This window comes from Boleophthalmus pectinirostris, unplaced genomic scaffold (assembly GCF_026225935.1).
Source record: "Boleophthalmus pectinirostris isolate CB_2022bp ecotype Guang Dong unplaced genomic scaffold, ASM2622593v1 HiC_scaffold_16, whole genome shotgun sequence".
NCBI classification, from domain to species: domain Eukaryota; kingdom Metazoa; phylum Chordata; class Actinopteri; order Gobiiformes; family Gobiidae; genus Boleophthalmus; species Boleophthalmus pectinirostris.
In genome coordinates, this window is record NW_026571095.1 from 8,250,860 (window position 1) to 8,275,857 (window position 24,998).

General features: G+C 37.7%; 1 protein-coding gene across 1 annotated transcript in view; it reads left to right on the plus strand.

The window, feature by feature from the left end:
• The first annotated feature begins 2,087 nt into the window (after nt 1-2,087).
• The window catches only part of tesk2 (testis associated actin remodelling kinase 2), a 37,529-nt gene continuing 14,618 nt past the window's right edge, over nt 2,088-24,998 (plus strand). Inside the window, exons 1-3 of the mRNA XM_055151647.1 lie at nt 2,088-2,212; nt 8,471-8,519; nt 17,237-17,383. Coding sequence (XP_055007622.1) covers nt 2,118-2,212; nt 8,471-8,519; nt 17,237-17,383 — 291 coding nt within the window. The 5' untranslated portion in view covers nt 2,088-2,117. The remainder of the gene's footprint in view (nt 2,213-8,470; nt 8,520-17,236; nt 17,384-24,998) is intronic.

A 24,998-nucleotide genomic window follows, 5' to 3' on the forward strand; every position in this document is an offset into this window, starting at 1 on the left:
GAATGTTTATGGCAGGACCCAAAGCTTGTCACGGCTTTGTAAAACGAAAAAGTAGTATATTCACAGTGTTCGCTTCTACAAAATATTGCAATAAATATCGTACCATGAGATGCATATCGTGAAAAAATTGTAAGAGAAAGTTGGATATTGTTACATCCCTATTAGACTCTATTAATATTATAATTATATATAATTATTTATTATTTAAAGAACGATAATTAAGACACAAATACAATAGAAATAGAAGTTACTACTAGGAATGCACCGATACCGATGCTGGTATTGAATATCGATGCAGATCCAGGAATAGTTACTGGATCAGATATTTGTTCCATATATCTGTTCAGCCGATATCCTGGTTAAGGCTTTTGTTAGACATATAAGTCTAAAATGTTTGATATAGTTTGAACTTTAATTTACACAAAGCTTTTCAACAGTTACCTGCTGGATCAGATTTGTAGTAAGTTAGCTGTTTTGTTGGAAATAGGTGCCTTTTTCAATTCCTGCGCTAGTATCAGTTAATATATAAGTCAAAGTATCGATATTGGTGTTCAAAACAAAAACAAACAAAAAAAGAACTAAAAAGAGTGGTATTGGTGCATTCCTGGTTACTACTTCTTGGCAATGGGAAATGTAATGATGTATGAATATTACGAATGTTGTTTTGAGTGTGTGGCACATTTGATTACAGGCCCTATGTCATTTATCATTTCAAATTATTTGTGTGGGTGTAATCATTTGATTTGTGGTAATTACTGACTCAAACCTCTGAAAACATTTGAAGACATGTTTTAACTCATGTTGGATTGTCAAAAATCTGTTAATAATTACTGATATCAAGACAAATTACTTTTTTTAATTACTACTAGTTCTACCGCTTCTATTACTGCTACTACTGGTACTACTACTGCTACTACTGCTGGTACTACTGCTGGTCCTACTGTTACTACTACAACTACTGCTACTACTTCTACTACTGCTACTACTTCTACTACTGCTACTATTGCTGCTACTGCTACTACTACTGCTACTTCTACTACTACTACTACTATTACTACTACTGCTACTACTTCTACTGCTACTTCTATAACTACTACTACTACTATTACTACCACTACCACCACTACTAATACCACTACCACCACTACTACTACTACTGCTACTACTACTACTACTACTACACACATACCATTGTTTCTAGCAGCCACCACTACTTACTGACTGAGAAGATCCTGTACTAGGAATCATGTCCATGTATTTGTATAGTTCCTAATACAGTACTAAGTAAACACAGATCGTTTGTATTCGTTCCACATTATACTAGTCAGGGTATTGGTGCATCCCTAACTACTACTACTACTACTACTACGACTACTACTGCTACTAGTGCTACACCCATACCATTGTACCAGGTGTTTATAGCCACCAGTACTTGTTACTGAGAAAAGCCTGTACTAAGAATATCTGTCTGTGTACCGGTATAGTTCCTAATAAAGTACTAAACACAGATAATTTGTATTAGTTCCATGTTATTTAGTTTTTATGAGGAAGTGACCGATGTTTGAGCCACGACGTCGAGGTGGAAAGAGTGACCCACACAACCATAACAATAAATCAATTGTTTTCTCTGGACATTTTGAAGTCAACAACTCCGACCCCATTTCACTCCTCTCTCTCTCTCTCTCTCCAGCCCCTCACCACTTATCCATTATCTATAATCGATCATCACTTCTTTGGACATTCAAAAACAAAACTATGTTACATTATTCATTTGTTATATGTACTGATGGATATACAGTTTGACTGATATTTTGGACTGATATTTGCACTTTCTATCTCCAATGTTGAGCTTTTTCTGCGTAGCCACAGCTACCCTGGAGCAGACTGAGGAAACACCTAAACAGAAATGTTCAACAGGGAAATGTTGTTGTGCCTTTTGAATTTAAACAAACCCCAAGTTAAATTACATGTCTGACCAATCTGAGTAAATGTCTGTCTTGAACTTCCTCAGTGTACAGAGTTTGCCAACATGAAATGCTGCAGTCATTTTAGTTGATAGTAGTTTTAAATGTGTGTGTGTTGTGTTTCAGGTGCGTCACCGAGCGTCAGATCAGATCATGGCTTTGAAAATGAACAAACTGAGCAGTAACAGAGCCAACATGCTCCGAGAGGTCCAACTGATGAACCGCCTCTCCCACCCCTGCATCCTCAGGTCAGTGTGAAGCATTTACCCCTGTATTCCCTGGTCAGTGTGAAGCATTTATCCCTGTATTCCCAGGTCAGTGTGAAGCATTTACCCTTGTATTTTTAGGTCAGTGTGAAGCATTTACTCCTGTATCCTCAGATCAGTGTGAAGCATTTACCCCTGTATCCTCAGATCAGTGTGAAGCATTTACCCCTGTATCCTCAGATCAGTGTGAAACATTTACCCCTGTATCCTCAGGTCAGTGTGAAGTTTTTACCCCTCTATTCTCAGGTCAGTGTGAAGCATTTATCCCTGTATCTTCAGGTTAGTAGTGGAGGTGATTTTAAAGGTCCTATATTAGCAAAAAAGACCTGGAGTTGTCTTTTGTTATTATTAGTCTGTCTACATCTCCAAAGCTCAAAATGCTCCGTTCCACCTTATGATGTCATGTAGTGCTAGTTTTAAAATGTACTGCTACCTTTTACCTTTAGTTTGGTAGAGATTGGAAATTCTAGGGCTGAAATCATCCAAATTATTCTACAGTGAAGGTGCATGGAGATGAAAAACACAGTGGAGCACCCATCCTATCCATTTTAGAACTATTTGTAGAGGTTTAAACTACAGGGTTTGCAGGTTTTTATAGAGCATAAGGCTGAGTGTTTAGCTGTTCACAGAGGAGAATTTTGTTATTTAAATGATTGTCTTTAGCATTCAAATTGTAATTTGGATTCAGTTGTTTAATTAGTCCTGCAGCCCCACCATATATTCTGTTCCTCTGTTTCTATTTTGTCCTTGTCACCCTTTTCCTCCGTCCTGGTTAAATCTGTGTCAAACGTGAAGCTTTTTCACAATAGATTTTCTCCTCCAGTGAATTCAGTTAGACATTATATTTCCTGCAGCCCCAGGCCTCAGCTTTGAGTGACACTGTGCCACTGTTAGAGTTAAAGTGATAGTATGGAACTTTCTGAAGGTGGAACTGTATGATTCCAAGGAAATAAATGGTAAATGGCCAAAGTGCTTTACATCAAAGAACCACTCAGGTGGAGGTGGGTTAAGTGACTTGCCTAAGGACATGACAGCAATATTAAATGGAATTGAATCAGCAACCTGTGGATTAGTGGATCTGACTGCTCCAGTGATGTTAATGTCAAAAGTGGAATTCGAACTGCCAACCTTTAGGCCTATTCATATTTCATAAGAACATAAGAACTTTGTTCTTGCACCCAGTCCTGGCCAAACAAAGTGGAGTCATTTTTTTAGCCAGCCCTGGTTCGGTAGGTCTTGCGGCTTGCTCTCGACACCACGGCTGAGCAGAACATTGTTCAGCAGTACAGCAGCACTGTCCAACATCTTTGCTATGATTGGTTATTTATGTGGGCCTGGTTTATCTGCTTCTTTGCCAGTGTGGACTATATGACTATAAAAGAAATTCATGGAGGGAGATAGTGGACATTTTAGGCTCGGATGAAAATCACTCTATAAAAGTCTGGTGTAATCTACGTGACAATTTTGCGAAAGCCAAAAGGCAGGTCCCCAAAAAAGAAGAATTGCCCTTGCTATATACCTCCCTGCAGTGGCTGGACTCCTTCATCAAACACAGGGAAAAGTCCACCAATATGACTATTATTCCAAGTCAAATGGAGGTGAGCTATTAATAGTTAGCTTAGGAGTGAAGGGGCGGGGGCTGTTCGACAGCAGAACATCTTTTGAAGTATGAAATGTCAGAGCCCAAACGAACTTTGTTCTTGTTCTTATCACCTCAAGAACAAAGTTCTTATGTTCTTATGAAGTATGAATAGGCCTTTAGGATCACTGGACAAACGCACTGCCAAGTGAGCTACTCTTGCCCTAACAGAAACTTAAAACCCTATTATTTCAGAACATTCTCTATTAGGGGTGTGCAAAAATATTGAAATATCTATATATCATATCGTTTAATGTGATGATACAGTATTGTGGGCTGCTGTATCAGTATATTACCAAGAGTATTTTTGGCATATTATACTAAATTATTGTGTTATTTATTGCTCTACAGTTTTGTTGTTTGTTCAGAGAAAGGAAAATCATTTGACATTTTGAACACATTTGACATTTTCATTGTTTTGATAAAGTGCTTTTCACAGACATATATGTCACAAAGACAGTTTACAGTTCATTATTCATTCACTGGTAAGCTACTATTGCAGCCACAGCTGCCCTGGGGCAGACTGACTGAAGCACTGCTGCCAATCTGCTCTAGCGCCCCACTATGGCACCTGATTTTCTCAGTGGTCTTCCATCCAAGTACTAACCAGGCCCAGCCCTGCTGAGGTTCTTAGATCTGACGGGATCAGGCTTTGACAAGCCGGTATAGTCACAAAATGGGTGTGTTTCATATTAACTTTGCACAACAATTGCTTTTACAAAGACTTTTTGTATCACAACTATGATTTAGACGTTATTTTTTATTGAACCGTATCAAATCAAGCTGAAATATAAGCTCATTGTATCAAGATATGTGATCTCTGTGGAAGATTATAGCCAAAGGATCGATATTTCCATGGAAACAAGCAGGTACAGCCCCTATTCCAGGCCAAATAACAATAAGGTTTATGGAGATGCAAGCCCGCTCACAGTAAGGAAGCGTGTTTTTTGGTGCTTTCTTTGTAGAGTAAAAGTTACATACTGTGGCTTTAAAGACAGAAGTTGCGATTTGTTTGTTAGGCATAGTCCTGAAACACGGGAGCAGCGGTCACAACTCAACTCAACTCAAAGCAAGAAGGTCTTTCTGTGTGGCGTTTGCATTTTCTCCTGTTTCTTGGTGGGTTTCATCTGGGCACATCCTTCTTCAGACACAGAGAGAACATGCAAACGGCAAACTCCACACAGAAAGACCCATCTGGAACCTTCTTGCTGTGAGGAGAGCGTGCTAACCATCATCATGTTAAGTAAATACACAGTTTTTCAGGTCATGTGAGGAGACCGCTCATATTGAGATCACACTAAGATTCCTGCATCTTTTTTTGTCCCCACTTCTCTGCACTCGTCCTTCACAATCCCTCTTTTGTTTAGCCTCTGTGTTTCTTTGCTAACGAGCTAGCATCACATAGGAGAGCATTGTTCTGCTAACATCCAAACGCGACCCACCATTTTGACCTTTGCCTCCAATCGCACAAAGCTCCAGTTTAAGAGCTGGTCTTGACTCAGCATGCCCCTCATTTGGTTAGACTAATATTGGCGATTTTGGCTCAAACAGGTCCAAACGTAACATAACATAACATAACATATAACATAATATAACATAAAACATAACATAATATAAAATGTAACATAACATAAAACGTAACATAATATAAAACGTAACATAACAAAAAACATAACAGAATTACAATCAGAGGAGGTAGAGTAGCCAAAGCAAGTACATGAGTAAGTGTTCCGTTACTTCAAAATAATATTGCTCAAGTAGAAGTACAAAGTCGTGGTCCAAGACGAGTAAAAAAGTACTACTCAAGTAAGAGTAACTTAAAGGTGCACAGTGTAAACTTTTGGTTCAGGGTCACCTGTTTGTTTGTATGGGTACGTCATTGCTCTGCCTGGAATGTTCCACAGTATGGCATTAAACAGCTCTACCTTACATTTATTCAATTACAGATGGTTTTATAGCTCAAAAACACCTAGAAAAACAGGCATTCTGGCTGTGAGCGGGGTCACATCTCCATAGATCTGACCTGTAACTTGGTCTGGTTTGGTCTCCATGAAGATAGAACGGTTTAATATACTTGTAAAACATTCCAGACAAAGCAATAATTTCCATGGAGAAAAGCATTTGCATACACAATGCAGCTTTAAAGAGTAACTTAACATTTGCTTTATAATAAAACTTAACATTTACTTTATAATAAAACTTTAAACCAGTCAAATTGATTCTTCCTTCACATTTTTAACCAAATAAATGTTCAAATATGGAGACTGAAGGCTTTGAAATAGTGAATATTTACAAATAAAGTGTATTATTAATGAAAATTGTAATCATTCATTAATATTTTGATTTCATAATGTCACAGACTTTGTAATAAAAGATGGTTTTGTTAATCTATATAGTCCAGATAACAATGGTCAAAATACAAATTGTGTATTTTTTCTTTTTTTATATTCTTTTATTTATTTATTTTACTTTCAAGCTCAGTTTCGATGCAAAGGAATAGAGTTGATACTTAATACTGATTCTGATACCATGATGCTAATAAAAAAACACTCTTTATTTAGAACCATTAAATCATAGTACTTTCTTTTCTATTCCCATATGGTCTTATAAGTGTGTAATGCCTCAGTGGGCCAGATAGTGGTCCATACTAATCTATGTGGGTCAGATTCAACTTTTTTTTCTTATATTGTGCATCTCCAGTTTAGGTACTATTTCACATCCATTTCTTTTGTACAATATATATTTAAAACAATAAAACGGACTGATTTGAACATGCTAAAACCAGATGTTGTGTTCAAACTGGGATGGAGATAGGAATGTGAGTAAAGAGAGGACTTTTATGGCTGTAGTTAGCTGCAGGAGCCTGTCAGATCATGCCCAGGGATTCCTCACTAACACTGAACTCCCACCAAAGAAATGATGCTCAGGTATTTTTAAAAGAGGGACTTTGAGACGCCTGGAAAACTTAATCCTGGGGTGACAGGAGAGAGGAGCAGGCAGGTGCAGACTGGAGCAGGCATGAGGGATGAGGAGCAAACAGGGGAACACGGGAGCAGAGTGGAGCAGGAGGGGACAGATAGGAGCAGAGTGGAGCAGGCAGGAGTGATGAGGAGCAGAGAGGAGCGAATACAAGCAGGTAGGGGTAGACAAGAGCAGGGTGGAACAGGAAGGAGCAATAAGAAGCAAAGAGGAGCAGACAGAAGCAGACAGGAACAGGCGGGAGTAGACAGAAGCATACAGGAGCGATGAGGAGCAGACAGGAACAGGCAGGAGAAGACAGAAGCATACAGGAGTGATGAGGAGTAGACAGGAACAGCCAGGAGCGATGAGGAGCAGACAGGAACAGGCGTCAGCGATGAGGAGCAGACAGAACCATACAGGAGTGATGAGGAGCAGACAGGAACAGGCAGGAGCAGACAGAAGCATACAGGAGCGATGAGGAGCAGACAGGAGCAGCCAGGAGCAATGAGGTGCAGAAAAGAACAGCCAGGAGTGATGAGGAGCAGGCAGAAGCAGAGAGGAACAATGAGGAGCAGACAGCAGCAGGCAGGCGCAGACAGGAGCAAAGAGAAGCAGGTAGGAGCAATAAGAATTCAAGAGGAGCAGACTGGAGCAGAAAGGAGCAGGCAGGAGTGATGAGGAGCAGACTCGAGCAGACAGGAGGAAAGAGGAGCTGGCAGGAGCAATGTGGAGCTGACAGGAGCAAGGAGGAGCAGACTGGAGCAGAAAGGAACAGGCAGGAGCAAAGAGGAGCAGACAGGAGTAGACAGGCAGTATTTGTTTATGAATGACTGTTAATGAGGCAAATGAAAACACTGGTTAGAACAGTAAACATAGGAAATAACATGAAATACTCCTTAATTTTACTCAGTTTAGCTCTGCCCTGCAGAAGTAGTAACAGAAGTAGTAGTCACGGTAGCAGTAGTCATTGAAGATTTAGCTTTTTGTAAATAAGATAAATTCAAATAAATTAATCTGTAGTTATTATGGACTAAGCGTTTATGTTGTAAATTTAACTAAAGATAAGTAGGAACTAATGGTGCTAAAACATACAACATCCAGTGGGATTTTTGAATTTGTTTATCAGTTCTCCTCTCAAATATCAACTGTCTCATATAAATCCTTATAAACTAAATGGAATGATTAGTCGACTAATGCAAATTTTTCAACTGATTAATCTACTAAATGACTAAAGTCCTGTAGTCATAGTGATAAATATGTGCTTTTAAATATGTATTGTGTAACTTTTTTGGTGGAAAGTACGTCAAATGGTTTTGTGGATCTGGGATGCTTCACAGTATTGTATTACACCTTTTTATCTTCATGGAGATCAAACCAGACCAGGTTACAGGTCAGATCTGTGGAGAGATGACCCTGCTCACAGTCAGAATGCCTGTTTTTCTAGGTATTTTTGAGCTATAGATCCACCAGTATTTTTATAAATGTAAGGTAGAGTTGTTTAATATCATACTGTGGAATATTCCAGGCAGAGCAATGACATTTCCATAGAAACAACCCTCAACCAAAAAGTTACACAAATGCACCTTGAAGAGAAATCTGAGTCAGAGTTTGTATTCTGACATGTTTTTCTCTGTTTTCAGGTTCATGGGCGTGTGCGTTCATGAGGGGCAGCTGCACGCCCTGACAGAGGTAAGAAAACTCAAAAACCCTCTTCACGCAAGAGTCATACGTGCAAAACTCAACTGAGCTCTACACATTTAACAAGCTGGAACGCAATCACACAGATAGCTATCAGGAAAAGCGAGAATCTGATTGATCAGTGTGTCACAACAGCGGGACGAGCTGGAAAATCAAAGAGAGAGAAAAGCACAGACATCTTCCTTGCCCACAAATGCACAAAGCTCTTCTCTTCTGCACATTTTCAAAAATAAAATACTCCATGTTGACATCACAACATTCTATAGGCTAATCATATTTAATACAGCTGGAGGTGCAGGTAAAATTAATATTCTTTAAATGCAGATATTTGTTGTAATACAGTGAGTTCTTCAGTCGAATCACGCATAGAAATTTGTATTTACCTTTTGGATATGTCGTGGCAAAGTACAATGTTATAATTATAAAAATCTGTCTCTTGCCACCATCTCGTTGTATGACATTATCATATTCTAGAATCTGAAAACCACCAACTGACGCTAAAATAGTCTAGTAGTGCATCTGTTGGGGTCACCGTGTTTGTTTTGGACCAAATGTAAAGTCAGAAATATTATGAGAATCCATCCTACTGCTCAAGGTTAGGTATCCAAGGCAAATTCTGAAATAAGGTGAATAAAGCGTTTTATTGTCTGAGAATCAGGAAGTCTGAGTGAGCATACTAGCTGTTGTTAGCTTTTCATCCCTGGCTTCTGAAAGTTGTGAAAATCTCTTATAAACTCATCATGGTGGATAATTAGGATGCTCTGAATGCATAAGGTAAGTGAGGGAGAACTTTGGACTACTGCAAACTGTTTACAATTAATTAGTTCTCTTTCTCACATTGTTAAAGGGAGAGTTCAGAATTTTGGACATAGGACCTCATTTCCTAGTGAGCCAGAGTGTTGGAGACGTGTGGAGACACTTTTTTAAATATTCCGTCCATCTTTGTATTTGCAGAGGTCACTGGTGCTAGGCTAGTGCATGTCAATGGTCATAGATATCCTGCCACTAAAAACTTACCCACTCCACAAAACACCCAAAGCAAATCTATTATTACACCAGACTGTCAATGTGAATGTTTGTGTTGACAGAATAATGTTTGAAATAAAACTAACCTTGCATTGCATGAATCGTCGCATGTTGAGGGACTATTTTCTCATATATCAGTCAAGCTTTATCAGGAAGTACAACTTGCTACTGCTGTTCAGACATAAATTCTTTAAATGCAAGGTTGGTTTTACTTCTAAAATTATTCTATCAACACAGACATTTACATCAACAGCGCGGTGTTATAATTGTTTTGCCTCGGGTGCTTTGCGGAGTGGGTAAGACTGTTTTTAGTGGCAGGCTAATTATGGCCATTAACATGTACTGGCCTAACACTAGCGACCTCTGCAAATCAAGGACTGGATGGAATATTTAAAAAATTATCTCCACACGTCTCCAATACTCTGGCAAACTAGGAAATGAGTCCCTATGTCCACAATTCCGAACTGTCCCTTTAAGACAGTAAAAGTCAGGTACAGCTCCTTTATCTAGATAATGATAAGTGAAAAAAGAAATATGAAAATTGATGCGTCACACATTAGAAAATACCCAAATGCATGCAAATAAATGGTTAGTGTCCGTTGATGTCAGTCATGGGTTTATTACAGGACTTCCCCAGTCTCACCAGCAGTTGCTTGGACTGTTTTGGTGAAAGTAAATAGACTTTTTAAAATTGAAAATCAGATACTGTCTGATACTAAAAGTAGTATCAAATCTAAATACATTTTGAGTAGCTTTCGATACTAACAAAAAGTCCCATTCACAGGACAGAAATGAACCTTTCCTGAAGCTTTTGAATGATCTGGAGCTGTATCAGAGCAAGTATAAGAGCACTTAGACTAGTATACGCCCATGGACCACTATGGAACCTACCTGGACAACAATATGGTCTTATACACAGATTTAAGACCACATAGGAATAGAAAAGAAAGTACTTCGATTTTAATGTTGAAAATCACATTCTGTTGCCTAGAGAGTGTTTTTATTATCATCGTGGTAACAGAATCAGTATTGAATATCAAGTCTATTCGTTTGAAATTTCCATATCGTGACAACCCCACTCCCGTAGTAAGTGATGTTGACAGTTCCAAAGACATGCGTTTTAAGAGTGGGGCTTAAAGGGGCGGCTGCTTTTAGAAACATGTTCGTGTAACTGTGGGAGGTCTGCGGTAAACAGAGCTCCTGTGTCATGTTTGGTACCTGATCCCAATAACACACCCAGTCCACGGGAAAAAAAGGAAATGCATGTTATGGGTGGTTTTCAGATTGTAGCATGTGATGATGTCATACTCACAGACGAGGGGCAGGAGAGTTTTCCCTATATATCATAATTTCTAGGTATATATGCAATAAATCTGATGAAAAAAAAATAAAAATAGTTGGGCCCATCTTCAGATCTGTGCCAGAATCCTGGTCAGGAACACTGAATATTTTTCAGAGTGTAGGTACTTCTCTGTGTGATCTTCGTTTTTAATTGGTCTTAATTTTAACTTGGTGTGGATTTGAACTGGAATCTAAATTAATTCATAACATTTAGCAAATATTATTAGGGTTGTTTTTGGTTTTTTTGTAGTTTTTTGTGTTTTTTTTTTTTTTTTGTTTTGTTTTTTGATAGGAAAAGTTTTGCTTTGCGTGATATCTACACCAGAACATTGTGGTCTAAAATGACTTCCAAATGTTTCTCTTTGTAACCAAATCTGATTAAATTAAGAATTTGGAAAAAAAAGGCAGATTTCCCTATTGATTACAAAGTACTTTGCCATGAAATATCCAAAAGGTAAATTCATAAATGTTGAACCAGATCATTTCTATCAGTTACGGACCCATGAACTCTCTGTATTACACATAAGTTGTATATATAAATGGACATAATGCTCTAAAGAGGATCTTTTGAGCTCTGGTTCCAGTTGGCATTCTATTGAAAAAACACCTCCCCTCTCTCTGGAACTGCTGCTGTCAGGCTCATCATTCTGATCTTAAAATGTCCATATTAACTCATTCACCCATGATGCTAGTGTTTTTATTTCCCTATTTTGTCCAGTCAAAAAAAAAAAAAAAATCCTACTCCTAATTTGATTATAATATGGATCAAATTCGGTCATTTGAATGGAGCCGGACACTGTGGGTGACGTCTCGCTCCCTTAGTCCAATTCTATAAAGGCTCAAACAGCATAAAATCAGCTAACCGTGTAATTTAGATGTGTACAAACTACTGTGTTGCATGCTTGTTTGTTTGGAGAGCTTGTTTTCCACTATTTATCGTAAAAACAAGACATGTTTTAGCGGGAGTGGAGGAATGCAAAAATAATTTTTTAAAGATATGTAGATTATTTTTGTAAGTGTTATGACTGCAACATTAATCATAAACAAATCGAAATAGCATTTTAAATGGATGTAATTAGCGAATCGCAAAGACTGCAATTTTTTAAGTGCCATAATTTCCTCCACAAACCACAAAATCTCCTGTTTTATCGTGCATAAAATCAGCTAACCCTGTAGTTTATATCTGTACAGACACGTTCTGAAATGTGATTCTTGTATTCGTTTGCCAGTTCATGTTTCTTCTTTTTGTAAATTCTTTTAGCTGCATGGAAATGTGAACTTTGAACAGAATCCCATTATTAAAACATACTGTAAATCACAAATGTAAACAAAGTGCTTGTCAGAGAAATTGCAATTACATATTTTTCCCCAAACAGCTCAGCCCCACAGTACAGCACAGTGTCAGATCGCACGACTTTAATGAGCACTGTAGTTTTATAAGTTAGAGACTGGTTATATTGATAAAATTTAAAGGTGCATTGAGTAACTTCTAAGGTGGAGGGTCTGCTACTTGCTGGTCTCCATGGAGATGTTATTTCTTTGCCTTGAATGTTCCACAGTAGCGCATTAAACATATTTCCCTCGTGTTTGTTTAATTCCAGGTGTTTTATAGCTCAAAAATACACAAAAAACATGAATTCTTACCATGTGCAGGCTTGCTTCTCCTTAGATCTGACCATTAACCTGTCTCCATTGTGATGACCAAGTTTATTTCCATACTCAGAAATAATCAAAACAGTAATATCTCTATGGATACAAGCAGTGACATCGGATGTCTAATGGTGTCTAATTGGCCTTATTAATTTGCAAATAATATCTTATTGCGGCGTATCTTTTAATATTAGGATTCCTTTCAAAGTTCACATTGTAAAGGGACAGTCCGGAATTTTGGACATAGGACCTCATTTCCTAGTTAGACAGAGTGTTGGAAATGTGTGGAGACACTTTTTTAAATCTTCCATCCAGTCCTTGTATTTGCAGAGGTCGCTGGTGGTAGGCTAGTGCATGTCAATGGCCATAGTTAGCTTGCTACTAAAAACTTACCCACTCAACAAAGCACCCAAAGGAAATCTATTATTACGCCAGACGGTCAATGTAAATGTTTGTGTTGATAGAATAATGTTTGAAATAAAACTAACTTGCATCGCATGAATTGTCAAATGTTGAAGGACTATTTTCTCAGCAGCAGTGGAATTTTACTTTGCCGGTAAGACTGGTGCTAGGTGATATCAGTCCACCGCTGCCAAACTTTCTATCAGGAAGTACAACTTGCTGGTGCTGCTCAAAAATAAATCCTTCAAATGCAAGGTTGGTTTTACTTCTAAAATTATTCTATCAACACAGACATTGGCATCGACACTCTGGCATTATAATTGTTTTGCTTCAGGTGTTTTGTGGAGTGGGTAAGGTTTTTAGTGGAAGGTTAACTATGGCCATTGACATGCACTAGCCTAGCACCAGCGACCTCTGCAAATACAAGGACTGGATGGAATATTTTAAAAAGCATCTCCACACATCTCCAACACTCTGGTTAATTAGGAAATGAGGTCCTATGTCCAAAATTCCAGACTGTCCCTTTAAGTTTGACCAGAAAAATTGACATAAAGACTGAAATATGAACTTTTTATGCAGTGCAATAAAACAGGAGATTTTATTGTTTGTGGAGGAAATTATGGTACTTTAAAAATTCCGATCTTTACAACTGGCTAATTCTATTCTAGCCTATTCAGATTGCTATTTTGGTTTGTTTGTGATGAAAGTTGCAATCATCAACCCTTATAAAAATAATCTACATGTCTTTAAAAAGTTATCATTTTTGTTTTGCTTCACACCATCATGTTTTGAGAATAAATACTGGAAAACAAGCTTTCCAAGCAAACAAGCATGCAAAACAGTAGCATGGAAAATGATGTTTCCGGGAATTAGCCAGATCCCAGTACACCTCGTAGGAAACTCAAGAGCACTGATAATGTGGGCTGAGGGTAAGTTCTGACCTGGGCCTGCATTGGAGTAGTTTACATTGATAAACAAGACTTCTTTGTTTGAGAGTTTAACCCAGAACCTCCTCACCAAATCTACTGGGCATCTGGTTCTTATTTTCTTATTTCCTTTGGCGCTTTGCATTATCAGTGATCACTACAAGACCCACGTGTGCTGTGTCTACGAACAACTCCAGCCACGAGAGTAAAGGAGTTCAGTTAGAGGAAGAAATTTGGAGCTCTTCTAATGAATAAATAATTTTGGGGTGTCTTTCCACTTAAAATTTTACAAACATAAACTTTGAATTAATGGCAGACAATTTGATCCACTCAAAAGTTCAGAGCATCAAAAACAAAAACTTTTTAATGCATTTTTTTTGTGTGACAAATACAGCACTTTCAAAACAATAAAAGGTAACATGGTGATCTCTCTTTTCTACAGTATGACATTAAACAGTTCTAGTTTACATTTATTCAATTACAGGTGGTTTTAGAGCTCAAAAATACCTTAAAAAACAGGCATTCTGACTGTGAGCGGGGTCACCTCTCCACAGATCTGGCCTGTAACTTGTCTGGTTTGGTCTCTGTGATGACAGATGCGTATCTGTCTTTGTGTGGGGTTGGTCTGTGGGATGGGTTGGAAGAAAATCTGAAGCAGAGCCCAAATATTCACAGCTTCAAAAGAAATAAAAGATTTTTTGCTTTCGTGGTATAAGAGTGAGTGACAGCACTGGGTGATACAGTACAATGCAAAAAAAAAGTGTTTGGGTTAAATTTTATTTATTATGCATAGTATGCTATTTATTTAGCTATATGTAAATATCTGTAAAGTTCTGTGATCAATTTACATAAGTAACCACATAATTTTTGAAACTATGTCATGAACAGTGGTGGATTAATATTAATATTTTTCTCCTTCGCACTTCCAAGAAATGTGCTTTTCTGTTGTTTATAATGTAGTATGTTTATGATTATTGTTTCTCTCTTGGCACAAACTCAAAATAAAAAACTAATAAATCAATCCAAAAAAAAGGTTTAATACCACACTACGAAACATTCCAGACAAAGCAATAACATCTCCATGGAGAAAAGCATTTGACGGAGCCTCCACCAGAAAGGTTACACAACGTACCTTTAAAAATTTGTTAAATTAGGGCTTTACAGTGTCCCCTAATAGCCCATTACCTCACACAGCAGATGTTTGAGTGCGTTCAGTGGAATTTCTTGGCCAAATAGAGCGATGAGGTGAGAGCTGTGTTAGTATTTAAATCATGATGTTAGGGCTACAGGGAACGTCGTCACTCAGTGCATTTGTATAAACACATGCTGGGGATAAGACTCAGGGCGTATGGAGAAGTACTGATGACACGAAGCGTTTTATTATTATGGCTAAGATATTATTAGTTTTAAAGGTGAACTATGTAACTTTTCTGGTTGGGAATCTACCACTTGTTTGTAATATTCTAATTGGTCCATATTACGCTATTTTCTGATCTATGTTCTATATTCCTATATACCTATCTATATACCTATCTCCATGGAGACCAGCAGGAGATGCCACCAGGCCAGGTTACACCAAGTCACATCTGTGGAGAGGCTTTTTCGCCCAGTTTTTCAAGATACTTTTGGGCAGTTTGAACACCAGTACTGTGTATGATATTGTGACATATGCATATATCTATAGAGACAGATTGTTGCCTCTGTGTTGAGTCCTTGGCTGCAGACCTGATCAGATGGAGCTCATTTAAATCACATTGGCTCAGAGTGGAGACACAGGTGGCTCCCTCCCACTAGACACCAGGCTAATGCATTCAGTCAGCTGTTTGGAACTGTCCATGTCAGGAAGGATGCAAGCGTTCAACAATAATAAAAAACATTTGAAAAGCTGTATATCATTTTTAGGACACGCTGTAGTCCTTGGGGTAAAACTGTATCAAATGTTTAAAACTTAACAGAGAGTAAGACCAAAATGAGACCTAAGTCAGAAGCATCATCCCCTTTTTACGTTTACATTTTTTTAAAGTACATTTTTGTCAGATTGATGACTTTGTGTTGTTTTTATATATTTACTTTATGCAATATTGATTATTTCATGATCCAGTCTTACATTAACAATATATGTTATGCAGCCCTAAAATGATTGACTAGTTTGTTTGCCGTTTCAAATAACATCTCAGTATATGGACAGGCCTCAAGTGAAAGCTCAGAACCTCCAGAATTCCCTCCCTGAGCTGCAGAGGCTGCACGAGCATGGCCATACCAGCTTGTCAAAAGCCTAATCCTGTCAGAGCTCAGAGGCTCAGCAGGTTGGGCCTGGTTAGTACTTGGATGGGAGACCACTGGGAAAATCAGGTGCCACAGTGGGGCGTTGTGTCCTTAGGCAAGGCACTTCAACCACATTGCCTAGTATGAAAGTGGGGTGTGCGTGAGTGTTGGTGGTAGTCAGAGGGGGCAGATTGGCGGCCACGCTTCCATCAGTCTGCCCCAAGGCAGCTGTGGCTACAATGGTAGCTTACCACCACCAGGTATGGAGTGAATGAATAATGCACTGTAAAGCGTCTTTGTGACATATGTCTGTGAAAAGAGCTCTATAAATAAAAACTTACTTACTAGTACTGATTCATAACTGGTGCAGGTGCTGCAGGTAGTGACCATTCAGGTCAGAGAGAGGCATTTTAGGTTTAAACCAACTGGATTTCAGCATTGAAACTGGCAACCCAAATGAGAGTCATGTACTTGTAGATACTCTATTGTATTTTATTGGCACATATGCCATTTGAAAGGGACTGCAGGTGGAAACTTGGCACAAGCACAATGCCTGTTCTTGAGCACGTTTTTATGCATGATGTTTTCTGTTTGGATAATTGTCATGAGCCAAAATTATAACATAAACAATATGGCCATCATGGCCAATGTTTTTGTAATTAATAATAAATCAGCATTAGAACTGTTTAAAAATTCTATGTGGTTTGAACATGTTCCTTCCACATATCAAATTTTATTTTGATTCTAAGCAATACTCAATACCAATTCCGATAAGACGATGATCTTTCTGTAGAAAATATGATGTGAATTTCAACATTAAATCATCGTACTTTCTTTTCTATTCCCATGTGTCCTTATATGTGTGTAATTCCTCAGCGGTCCAGGTAGGTTCCATAGTGGTCCATGGGCATATACTAGTCAATGTGCTCTTAGAGGAGTGGGACACGAGATTGGATCTACGAGAACGACACAACCTACCTGCTCAAATATCTAGTTTTAGTATTGATTCGGTACTTACTTTTGACAACTCTAATTTGGGGCCACATACCCTCCTTTAACTCCCTCCTCCTTCTCTCTTTCTGTCTGTCTTTTTTGCAGTACATAAATGGTGGTAACCTGGAGCAGCTCTTAGACAGTAACAAACAGCTGAGTTGGCCAATGAGAGTGAAGCTGGCCCTGGACATCGCATCAGGACTCGCCTATCTCCATTCTAAAGGAGTCTTCCACCGAGACCTCACCTCCAAGGTTCGTTCCTCCAATTAACTCCTCACATGTGAAAGAGCAGGACCCAAATGGGACCTCTGCTCGTTACAGATCCCCAGACACCAAATTAAATAATCCTGTTAGTAACTCAAGCTTATTGTTTTGCATTCAACCGGGAATAGTGTTTGAAACTGAAATTAAAACTGTAGCAAGAGATAAGAAATGTAGCGGAAATATGATCTGTATTCTTCAGAATTTTATATAAGTTAAGTGGCAGTTTGTGGAAAAAAAGAGAAATAAAAGTGCAAAAATACAGAATGTAGCCTCTCTGTCAGCAACATCAAACATTACATCTAAAATGCAGACAGTTTTCGCGCAAGGAAGGCATTTTTTTGACACTTTAAAACTTGAAATCTGCTGTTAGTTTTGTGTAGATATTGATTATTTTCTCATTCTAACTCACTCACATTACTTTTTTATTTTACTTTTTCATTTTTTTTAAACATAACAAAAACAAAAAATAGACAATTAAAAAAATATTTAAAAACTTCCACACCCCAAGCCTCTCTCCCCACCCAAAACACAAAGAAAACAAGAGCACTGGGAAATACCCCCTTTTTTTTTTTTTTTTACCACAAACATTTAAGAGAGCTGTGTAGTCATGTTTAGTGCAGTTATCTTTTCATAGTATTCAAATAAAGCTTTTTGCATATTCTTTAAGCAGCAGGTAAACAAAACGAAGTATTGGCCTCTGCTGGAGATTTAATACAGATAACTGATTTGCTGAAAAGTGCAAATATCAGACCAATATTTTGACTTATCTCTAGTTTAAACACTCATTTACATTCGGTTACTAGAACTAGATAAACTAAACAAAAGTAGACAACATTTCTAGTAAAACCTTAAATTAGGGGTGTCAAATTATCGCATTAATTGCGATTAATTAATTACAGTCATATTTAGCGTGTTATGTTTTTTAATCGCGTTAATCTCATTTTTAATCTCTAACTTTAGTGTTTCTGTATGCGAGTTGCTTTATTATAAAATCTGTTTTTATGTGTTGTTGGGACAACAACACACACACAAAAAAAAAACACATTTATATATATTTTTTATTTCGGTAATTCCACTCATTGCCGGAAACCCACACAAAATGGGCGCAGTAAGAGCGATGTAAACATGTTAACGTTGGCGGCGTCAGTCGCACAATGGACGAGGTCGAAGAGCCAGTAGAACAGAGTCAGCAGTGCACAGGTAAAAACACATTCGTATCTTGGAAATGATTCTCCCGACGTGAAATATAAAAGAAAATAACAAATATAAAATCGCCTACAACTTAAATGTCACTGAGAACAACCTGCCTAGGCTCATGATGTCTGCACTACTGTCCTATAGTGACCTGCCACATGAGGGGACACGCACACAAACACACACAAACACAAACACACAAACACACACACACACAAACACCTTCATCATCGTCATTAACCTGAGAACGCGAGGACCACATTTCCTTCTGTAGTTACTGCGCGGACACCGCTGTCCTCCCGTGCGCCGCGTATGTTTTCTCGCGTACGCTGCGTAAACCGCGCTTCCTCCTGTGCGCCTCTAAACCAGAACTAACACCAAGACTAAAACCAGGACTAATCCAGTCCAGGACTAAACCAGGACTAAACCAGGACTAAACCAGAACTAAAACCAGAACTAAAACCAGAACTAAAACCAGGTCTAAACCAGGTCTAAACCAGGACTAAACCAGGACTAAACCAGGACTAAACCAGGACTAAACCAGAACTAAAACCAGAACTAAAACCAGGTCTAAACCAGGTCTAAACCAGGACTAACATCAGGACTAACACCAGGACTAACACCAGGACTAACACCAGGACTAACACCAGGACTAACACCAGGACTAACACCAGGACTAACCCATTCCAGGGCTAAACTAGGACTAAAGTATTACTAAAGCAGGTCTAAACCAGGTCTAAAACCAGTGATCTCATATATAAAGCATTTCTCTATCAATAATATTTTTAATATGGTTAAGGAAAGACTGGACTTTTTATTGTCTTTAAGTCGACAAAAGTTATTATGGTCAGATTTCCTCATCTTTGCTACTTTACAGCAAACAGTTTCTTATTCATGGAGACTTGGGCTCAACAGCCAATTTGAAGAGAACAAACAAGAACAACATTTGCAGGATGCGGTTGCTACATTCATGTAGTTTTAAAAAGCATGACAATATCAAGTAATCCAAAGTATTCAAATTACGTTACTCACTTTAAATAATTAAATGGATTAAGTTACAAACTACATTTTGGCGTATGTAATCTGTAATCTGTAGGAGAATTCATTTTAAAAGTAACCTTCCCAACACTGCAGATTAGTAATTGTAATAATAATGATGATACTGTGGAATGTAAGTGACTCCATCTGTTAAAGTTTGTTAAACAATAAATTACTTTATAAAGTCACTTTTTTTTTGTTCTATATCAGTCTTTTGATCTGCCACAATAATATAATAATGAATTTAAATGAAAATACCTCAAATTGAAGGCTTTTCTCAGCAATTTTTAGGTGAGATTAAAAAGAGATTAATTAGATTAATTAATTACAGATCATAATTAATTAATCTCTCAATTTTTTTAATCGCATGACAGCACTACCTTATTAATGTGTTAACTGTTCTACTATTTACTCATTGTAGTTGGCCCAGGAACTCTCATAATGTTTTACTTTTATTTACACAAAGCTGTTCTGTAGTGACTTGAGAGATAAATAACAACTCATAACACATTTGGAGTAGTTTTGTCTAATTTTATGTATGACAGGTTCTGATGATTCTCATTTTTTTACTTGATCTGGTAGAATAGAGAGACAAAATCCCACACACCGTCTTACTTGCAAGTTATGAGATTTATTAGGACGAACCTAATAAATCCTAATAAATCACACAATTTGCAAGTAAGACTGTGTGCGGGATTTTTCTCTCTGTTCTTGGGCTGCTACCTCTCCTCCAACGCACCTGTCTCAAGTAACTGATGTGCTCATTCTTTTAATTTGGTAGAATAAAAGCTGTTGTAAATATAAATGATAGTTTTACACCAATCGAGAAGCAATTTGCAAAGAAAAGTTGGAAAATATGTCAAAAATTACAGGAAGTAGAGAGTTCTATTTTTCCAAACTGATGACATCACACTGGGAGAATTCTATCTAAAAGTTTGGCACAATTTACACAAAAAAACAAAGTATTCTTACAGTTTAATCATGATTTCAACATAATAAAGATGTTTTCTTCTATTTTTATTCATCAAATCATAATTTCTGTGTACACTGGAGGAGATTTGGCCCAATGCTAGGTAACAATTAGTGTAATGTCATGATTTCCAACCAGCAATTAAAATTTTAAACCTAAAAAACTGCCAAACTGGGAAAAAAAAAGTTAAAGCGCTGTTTTCAGTCTCTGCTCTGGTATTGGTTGATATACAGTAAGTATCAGAACTGAAAAAGCTGTGTTGGTGCGTTTCTTCCTGTAACTGGTCGTGCCACCTTCTTGTCTCCATGACAATTTTAATAATAATAATACATAACACTTGTCTAGCGCTTTTCAAGATGCTCAACGACGCTTAACGTGAAGAGACAAACAAAAGTAAACAAAAGAAATAAAACAGTTAATGAAAGGTGTTTTAAAGAGATGGGTTTTCAAGGCTTAATTTTTTTTGTTTAATACCATACAGTGGAATATTTCAGGCAAACCAGTCACATGTGCACTTTTAAACATCTTTATTTTATATCACATTTCCGTCTTGTATTTCTTTTTATCGTTTACTGTCTATATGTTATGTAATTAAACCACATTATCCTATAAAGGCAAACCCACCGACACTGGGTATTTTTAGCTTCTGTGTCAGACTCAAATGTGACACGTACATTGATTTTTCTATTGACGTTTCTCTGTATGTTCTCAGACTTTTGCCTATTAATAGAACTGTGAATCAAATTTGTAGTCACCACCCACAGCTCAAACACAGAAAAGGTTAACTTTTGCTACCAGTTTAATTTGTTTACACGGATCTTATGAGCCTAGTACTGTACCATATATTCAGTACAGGATCTGTTATTTTTTCCATATCCAGTAACATAAAGCTATATTTTGCAGTTTGGTTAAAGGTGCAACTTTGGGGTGGGGTCTGTGGAATGTTACACAGTGTGGCATGAAACCTATCTATCATTAGGGCTGAGTATCATTAAGAGGTTGATGATATGATACATACCTCGATACATAGGCCACGTTACAATACATATCTTGATACAGTGAGCTTTCGATTCGATACAATATATTTAATATTGATTCAATACAGTTCGATAAAAATAATGGTTAAATCATGGCTGTGATACTAAAAGTCTTTCTTAAACCACTTCTTGTGCAAAGTGAATATGAAACACACACATTTTAATCATCAGAACAGTGAAAATGTCAAATGTGTTGCGTAAAAGAGTTTCCTTCCTCTGAACAAGCAACAAAATTGTAGCGATATATCAAAATAATTGAGTAAAATACACCACAAAATACTCTTGGCGATATATCAATACAGCAGCCCATGATATTGATACTGTGTCATCACATTAAACGATACAGTATATCAATATTTCGATATTTTTGCACACCCCTATCTATCGTGCATTTGTTCAATTACTTTTCAATTTACAATTCTTCTTGCTGTGACCAAAGTCACCACTCCACAGATCTTACCTGTAACTTGACCTTTTGGCATCAGCTTGTTTCTATGGCGTTAGAGAAGTTTAGTGTCATATTGTAGATGATTCAAGGCAAAGCAATAACATCTCCATGGAGACGAGCAGATAGTGGGCCCGCCTCCAGAAAAGTTACTATAAACTACATAATATTGGGACTGAACTAGAACTTAGCCCGGAACTAAACCTGAACCTGACCAGAACTAAACCAGGATGAGATTAGGACTAAACCAGAACACGTGTGAATGCAGTCTATGTTTAGAACCTGGAAAGGAAAGGAAGGGATTAAGTAATTATTAAAAGCATGTTTTTGTTATTTCATGGCCTGGGACACTTTGTATTTGAAATTAAAGCACTTAAAGAAGACATATTGTGCTTGTGTCTGCTATATGGGTAAAATCTGTGACACCCGTGGATCATGATTCATCTAAAATGACTTTATAAAAGAACCAAGTCCACTGATTTCTGCTTTAGAAAACTGCAGTGCCCAGTGGGAGCTGGCATTGCTGTAAATGTGTTCATAACAAGTTGGCACCTTTAATGGATAGCTGCAGATCACGCTAGCGGTGAGCATATTTTTTATATTTTGCTGAAGTGACTATGCGACTTTGATGAATCCATGGATCTATTAAAATAACTGAATAGGGTATTGCTGCTTGTAGCTGTTTTGAGTTAGCGTAGTGACTTATTGGTACTTCAGCAGTTTTTTTTCCCCCCCCATAGAGCGCAATGTAATCACAAACTGCTTGTGTTTTATTGTGTCCTACAGTTTTCAAAAAGGTTGGATTTTGTGGAAATTTTTACCTATTTTTAGATTATAAACCTTTTCTTGGCTCAAAATCCTTCAGTTGTCTTAAAAACTGTTTTTTAAATGTTAGCTCTGGCTACACTCTGCTCTCCCTGCTCAGATTGGTCAAAGTGGTCCTGTGGTACTCAAGACAGTGCTCCTCATGTACACTCGTGTGCATTCGCATGCCTCCCATGAGAAAAGAGCGCTACTGCTTATGTTCAGTAGGCAGGGAGCCACCCGAAGTACCTAGCTGTTGTGCTGTCGATTTGAGCTACCTGTTGATTTGAGCTCCCAAGGCAGAAGTGAAGTAACACGTAACATTTTAAAAGTGTATTGGTTTTATTGTATGTTTTGACCAGTTAAGCATGTAAACAACGACATGTGCATGTTGGATTTGCAGCAGAATCCCTATGTCATTGTATAGTTTGGATTTAATATTTGATTTTATTGTTTTCATTTTCATGACATTGTGTAGATTGTTTCCATGTGTAGAAAACGTAACGAAAGATGTTGTATAAATAAAATATCACTATATTGTAATAGGAAATTCACACTGTAGCCTATGATATTAATATAAAGATTTCAGTGTTTTCAGTAAGGTCTTTCTCTTATTTGATATAAGATATAGGCCTGTGGGAATGAGCTACCTCTACCCAAATTCATCTGCATGAGTGAATAATGGTGATTCTACAGTGGGAGCATTATTTGATGGCTAAATAGGCCTGTCGATATGTGCTCCCTTTAGTCGGAGCCCTAGGTGAGCATAATACGACTGTCCAAATGAACTATGCATCAAACCCGCTGTCTCTAGAAATATGTTGTAGAGGTTAGGGTTAGGGTTAGGCTTTATTGGATCTATACAACTGTAAACGGAAAAATTTAAGGTATCTTATTTTCACAGGGTAACGTGAATTGATTGACGTCACTGTCGGTTTAGGCTGCTCGGGGCTCATTTCGACGGGGCAGCCCATTTCGAAAGAACACCGGGCTAGGCTAATCTGGAGACATGTGCCGTTGAGCTCAAATCATTGACTTGCATGGGCGGCCATGTTTAAACCCTGAGGCTTGGATGAATGCTATGCGTATGACCAATAGAAAATAAAACTGGAGTGGGCGTGTACCGGTGAAAACGTGGGTAGATCAGAGCAATGACGAATACAGGAAGTATAAAGATGATGGAAACATGCATGAATCGCTCTAAATACAACGCTGAGAGGGGAAAGAAGAAGGGGGAACTAATAAAACATGGTCAAAAGCTGGACTTTGCATAACCAGCCCACTTTAAATGTATGAGATATTTTTAAATGACTTAACAAATATGTACTGATTTACATAATACTATTTAGATACTTGCTTCTTGTGTTGCATCTTTAACAGCAGTTCTATTCTTGGTGCTGGTAATGAGCAGCAGCCTTCATCTTAATTTCACTTTGACTCAGAGCCACAGCTTCAGAGAACAGCCAAGGGTCAAAGTTCACGCCTGCATTTGGTTTAGAGTTGTCATTTTTTAAGGTGCATTGGTGGAGGGTCCGCCACCTGTCTTCATGGAGATGTTATTACTTTGTTTAGAATGTTCCACAGTAGAGATTAAAACTATTTCAAAGGAGACAACTAGAGGCTACATTCTCAGATCTGTGGAGAGACGCCCTTATTCACAGAGAAAACTTTTGTATTTTTAAGCAACAGAAACAACCACAATGAATAAATACTAGATAGATGTGTTTAATGTCATACATGGAACAGGTAAGGCGACAGGAGGTCAAAAAACTGTTTGGCTCCACTTCACACCCCCATGATGCACCTGCACTCATAAGGATAATAAGGAGCCATAGACTGTTAGAAAAAATAAACATTATTTGAGTAAACTTATGATTAACATTAGCAATAATTAATTGAAAGAAAATGTAATTTTTATTTAATTTTTTTAACTTAAAGAATGACCAAAAATCAAAAACAAAACTGGGCTTAGGCTCTAACAACTACAATACAGATATTAATGCATTCTTAGCATCCTAATTATTCATCAAGATGAGTTTATAAGCCAGTGTAAGAAAATAAGTACTGCAAACAACAACTAGCATGCTAACCACACACTTCCTGATTAGTGCGTAG